The following is a 5,864-nucleotide window of genomic DNA, read 5'->3' on the forward strand; positions in this document are numbered from 1 at the left end:
AGAACTGATAGCAGTATTTATTATTTATCAACACTTATTTACTTTTGTGCTCAAATGTTGCTCTCTCAGTATTTATTCTTCCTTTTTTGCAATGGGACAGAACTGTCCTTAATCCATAGTAATGCAATTATTTGTGTTGAGGAAAGACGAAGCAGGTTTCATCGCAGGTCTTTCTGATTGTCATGCCTTGAGCTGGGTGAATATATCTTCACATTTCTAACCAAGCATTGGGGACACTCAGATGCCAATATCCAATTTATTTTGGGTGGAGGACCAATATTAGCCAGATGTAATGTCCTAACCAGGTTGTCCTCAGCAGCCTCACATTCATTTGGAGTATTACATTTGACAGACAATTAAATTAGTTAAGCAGGGAAGCTGTACTGCCTGCAATTTTTAAACCTGCCATATATTGTCAGGCTCCTATTGTAAAAGAGTGCTTGTCTTGGAGGAGACTTAGAGGGTGATGTACAGAAAGCTGAAGGGCCTACAGTGTCAGTCTGCAGGAAACAAAGAGTCTTGTATGCTTTCTAACAGAGTGATGATTGCTATTGTACAATAATATAGCCCTCAGAAAAGAGAGGCCCCCTGGCACGGTCAGATAGGGGAAGATTAAGCGTTGAAACCAAAGCTGGCAGAAGACGATAAGAGAATGTATTTTTTTTCACCCACTACCTTGTTGCTGTATTTTGAGATGTTTAAGTTTTTGTCAACAACAACAGCTGTGAGGACAAACAGCTAAACATAACTTCCTATTTGTGCAATCTTTGCAATGGTTTCTTTTCCACGCAAAGACAACAAGGTAGTGATGGAAAAACAAAAGGGGTTAACCAACATTGTTTTTCCATCAATGTTGTGAACAGCGATCTTACATTAGCTGAACATAGATAGAAGATCTCTTGAGCTTAAGGTGAGAGATGTAACTGTGAAGTCATGCAGAGGTATTCAGACTTGTGACGTGAACGTGTTGTTAAATGTGACAAAGATGTCAGGAAGCGGGAACTCCCAGATATTACACCTGGTAATGCAATCAGCGTTATGCAGATGGGAAGATGTTGTTAATGAGCAACAAATAATTGGGATGAAGTTGATGACATTGAGGCGCTTACGCTGTCATTCAACAGATGCTAACAAAGACGAGACATATTATGCCGAAGGCTGAGGAAACCGAGCTTTGACATGCAACGCGTGGGTGGAAATAGCCTGCTAATGAATAGACAGCAGAAGGGGGGGAAATGAAGACGGCAGAGGAGATACACGAAGTTTGCTTTCGATAAAATATGGCTATTGTTAGGCAGTGCTGAGAGAAAAGTGCTGCGATGCAGAAACAGTGGAAAGTCTTGACAGCTTTCCGGTGGCAGTCTGACGGCTGAGCATGGAGATTGGAAAGAAAGTGCAGCAGAGGGCTGCTGTCAGGCCACACCAGAGCTCCGTTTAACAAGGTCCAGAGATGAGCTGCACCACAACACATTGCAGGGGAATGAGAAGAGGAAGAGTTGGGGTGGAGGGAAGGCTGAGTAAGGCCCATGCATTTTCCAGAGCCTGGCTACCTGTCAAGCCTGAAGGCAAGGGATTCCTCATATATGCATGGGAGCAAAGATTGGAAATTCTCAAGAAGGACAGGAGCTGAAAAGGGTTCAGAGATACCTGCCATTATATGCTGCTACTAGACAGGCCTGTGACACTTTGACACAATCATTTTTTACATGAAGGAATGTGAAGCCCAAATAGATGCACTTCATTTTACCACAGCTGTACAGTGTTATGTCGGTAGTGATCATTCATATGCCGTAATCCAGTCCATTTCACTTATCATGACACTGAGTAGCATGCTGATCCAAATCAAAGAAATAATTAATGCGCGCAAATGTGGCATAGGCCCTATTTTAAACATGGATGCCTTCAGGGCAACACATACAATAATCTTTACAAGCCTCGCTCTGAGTGCTACCACACCTCCTGTATATCTCATCTTCATGCTGCACTTAGAAAAAATGCTTTAATCATGGCTGTGCAATGGAAACTCTTGCGGGGCATATGGACCCCTCTTTACATTTTGATTACAGGCATCAATCTCTTAGTGCGGCATGAAAGCTTATCTCCTAGCGTCAGGCAGAATGTCATCCTCACGAACGCTGAAAACACCATTAGTTATGTCTGCACTATTGGAGCAAGCTAATTCCACATACAAGCCACCCACCTCATTTTAAATGAGTCTGCCTGCATAGGGCTCCTCTCAGCTGTTCAGGTCCTAACGTCAGCAGAGGCAGCAGGGAAGAGATGTGTCCCCAGATCCAAATAACGTCACTGTTAAAATACATGCTGAATCACTATAATGTAGAGGATTCCCTATTCTGTTGTAATGAGTTGTACACTACACAATGTGATTATGTGATTTGATGATGTGTTCATTGTCATTTGCTTAAATGGCGCATATTGAATTTTGCTCATAAAGACATAATGTTCCCAGTCAAATGAATAAAAGGAACAAAAACTACACATTTGTTCTATCTACACTTTATGCGAGATACCCTCACGCTATAAATAAGACTGTATCTTCAATTCATTGTATGATTTAAATGTACTGAGTTCTTTCAAGGGTGTATGCACATTACATCCTGATCTAAATGTATCTATTTCTAAAGACTCCTTCTATACTAGAAGTGTGACTTTTAATATTAATATCCATGATTTACTAACCCGCTGATGTCTTTTCTCTGTCTTTGTAGGGGGGCGGCTCCTGTTTCTGGTGATGTGGCTGAACCTTGTGCCTCAAACTGTCAGCTGCCCTGCCAAGTGTGTCTGCTACAGTGAGCCCAAGCCCACCACGGCCTGCCAACAACAAGGACTGTTTGCCATCCCGACTGAGATCCCAGTGCGGAGCCAGCGGATATTCCTTCAGAGCAACAAGCTAACGGTGGTGAGGTCCACCAGCTTCAGTTCCTGCCACAATCTCACTGTTCTCTGGCTGTACTCCAACAACATCAGCTATATTGAGGCTGGAGCCTTTTATGGTTTGGAAAGGCTGGAGGAGCTGGACATTGGCGACAACAGTAACCTCCGTACCATCAGCCCTACAGCCTTCCGGGGCCTAACTAAGCTGCACACCCTTCACCTGCACAGGTGTGGCCTGTCAGAGCTCCCTGTTGGGGTTTTCCGAGGAATGTTTTCCCTACAGTACCTTTACCTGCAGGACAATTTCATTCTATCCCTGCATGACGACACCTTTTTGGACCTTGCCAACCTCACTTATCTCTATCTGCACAATAACAAGATCAAGATAGTAACAGACAACATGTTTCGAGGCTTAATCAATCTGGATCGGCTGCTGCTACACCAGAACAGGGTTATCTATGTCCAACCAAGGGTTTTTACTGATCTTGGTAAACTGAAATCCCTGTTCTTGTTCTTCAACAATCTCACCGTCTTGACGGGAGAGACCATGGATCCGCTGGTGTCTCTCCAATATTTGCGTTTAAATGGAAACCAGTGGATCTGTGACTGCCGAGCAAGGACGCTTTGGGACTGGTTCAAACGTTTCAAAGGATCCAGCTCCGAGTTGGAGTGCAATGTTCCTGAGTTGCTTGCAGGAAAGGATCTGAAACGACTGAAAAGTGAAGACCTGGAGGGGTGTGTGGAAACACCTCAAATCCAGACCAATCTTTTCAGCTCCAAGGGACAGTCAGGGAAATTCTCTTCCACCGAAAATCCTCTCGGGGAGACCATTCCCAGGTGTTGCCTTGGAGATAATGACAAGTCCTCTATCCTGTCTGGCAAGAGCCGCCAAATTACCAACAACCCCCTGAAGGAAAAGGAAAACATTTCAAAGACTAAATATAAGGAGCAAGAGAGAACGAAAAACGAGACCCAGAACAAGCAAAATGATGGACCACTGGGAACCTTGTCCAACACCCTGGACAAGTCTTTGGAAACTCTAAACCCTGATCTTATAGACACTCTGGAATCATCTACAGCATCAAACAAAAAGAAAAAGAAGTGTTCCAAAAAGCCCAAATCAGATGCCCACTGCATTAAAGGCCGGGCTTCTACTGTGCAAGTGCTGCGCTTTCTCTTCATTCCTACGATCTGGATATCTCTAGCCATGTCTTAGGACTCCTGATCTCACTCCGAAACACAGGACTAAAGATTGTTGATGCTCATGACAATGATAACAGAAGATGCAGTGACATCTTCATCAGACAGTGACTGAAAAGCGAGTTTTCACGTTGACCAAACGTGTGCGAGGACAAACAATGATGATGAAGACATTAGAGTACATTTAACAAAATGGATGCCTTTACAGAACTCTACAGATCTAATGTATATATTGAATCGGTGCCCAAAATTGTTCGTTCTCTATGTACTTAAATGTACTGTGTCCAAGCTACACTTCTGAGACTTCTCCCTTTTTCCCTCTCAAAAGCTTTTACTGCTTAGACTAACCACCAGAAGACGGGAAAAAAATGAAGACAAAAACGAAAAAATAAATACTGGAAATAAGAGACGGAGTGCACACAAAGAATGTTGGGTCGGTTTAATGAAAATAAACAATCTCCCCCCATTATTTATTCAAAGTGATGCATTTGTTGGGTAATGTTATGTTTTTTTTATGTTTATAAAAACAAATGTTTTACCTCCCCTGATTTTAGTTCTATTTTCATTAAAGAAAGGGTTTATGGGTATCATTTACCAAAAGAATGCTGTCAGTTTGTATGGAGATTGCAATGGAACCATAGATATGCATTTTATTTTACTTGTGTACAAGTATGAATATATTATGAATAAAAGTTCTTATTTCGTAGATGTTTTGATGTTGTGTGGTATTTTCCAGTATGGAAGAGGATGGACGGACTCAAAGCTTTTATTTTATAGCTCTGACCAGAGGTGGGGACTCGAGTCACATATTCTTTGACTTGAGATTTACTTGACTAACATTGATAAAAGACTTGACTTGACTTTGACTTGGTATTCATGACTTGAGACTTGACTTAAGCTTGAGAGAGATGACTTGAAAGGACTTGACTGTTTAAAATTAAATATTTGCGTTTGTTTTTGTAGTGAGATATTACGTTTAATTTTTTCGAAAAACGTGATTATAGCGTCATGCGCGCAAACCTGACAACCCACTAGAAGACACACTTTCAGGTGCCGACGCTGTTGGCGGTTTTCGTGTTAACAGAAATTTAAATTAAATATGTTTAATGGCAAATGCCATATATGATTTTCTTACCTGGAATTCGGCCTTTTTGAACAGACTTTTTGATTGAGTCCTAGCTATATTGTCTGCAGTTCTAGGGTTAATATGAATCTAATATGATTGTCATCGGTCTAAATTAGATTTCAAATGATTAACTGTGTATGTAATGAAGATCATAGTGTGGGTTGAATCCATTTTCATAACGACTGTCTTTTAACTGATTTAAATGCGGAAACTGGGCTTATTCATCAGGATTTCGTATGACTTGACTTGACTTGCTTGACTCTCACCACAGTGACTTGGGACTTGCTTGATACTTGTAGGTCAAGACTTGAGACTTGCTCATTAGCACATGTAGGACTTACTCCCACCTCTGTTGTCTACTCTTCACTTACTTGTCAGCATAGGTCGGCATTGATGTACAGAGCCGACAGAAGACCTTGTTTATATTGGCATCATATTGAGAGGTGCAGTGACGCATCCTAAAACCAGGAAGTAAGCTGCTGGTTCCCTCAACAAAAAGCAATGGGATTTCTCCATAGGGTTTTGGAAAATAGCTGGAAATAAGGTCTGTGGAAAACAAACCTGTTAAATATAAATGCACGTTTTGTTCAGCCGGATAATATCCAGATGTCTACCCTACTTTTATAATTTTCGAATCATAAAT

At 41.6% G+C, this 5,864-nt stretch overlaps 1 protein-coding gene across 1 annotated transcript; it reads left to right on the forward strand.

The window, feature by feature from the left end:
* Window positions 1-2,734: 2,734 nt before the first annotated feature.
* rtn4r (reticulon 4 receptor) lies at window positions 2,735-4,801 on the forward strand. Its single transcript, XM_010777075.1, has one exon. It carries the CDS (start codon window positions 2,753-2,755, stop codon window positions 4,109-4,111), a length of 1,359 nt encoding a protein of 452 aa, XP_010775377.1. The 5' UTR covers window positions 2,735-2,752; the 3' UTR covers window positions 4,112-4,801.
* Window positions 4,802-5,864: the final 1,063 nt, after the last annotated feature.

Source organism: Notothenia coriiceps, unplaced genomic scaffold (assembly GCF_000735185.1).
Source record: "Notothenia coriiceps isolate Sejong01 unplaced genomic scaffold, NC01 NC01_scaffold00017736, whole genome shotgun sequence".
Taxonomy (NCBI): domain Eukaryota; kingdom Metazoa; phylum Chordata; class Actinopteri; order Perciformes; family Nototheniidae; genus Notothenia; species Notothenia coriiceps.

Coding starts and splice junctions, on each gene's coding strand:
- rtn4r (XM_010777075.1), top strand. CDS start 2,753: ATGTGGCTGAACCTTGTGCCTCAAACTGTCAGCTGCCCTGCCAAGTGT.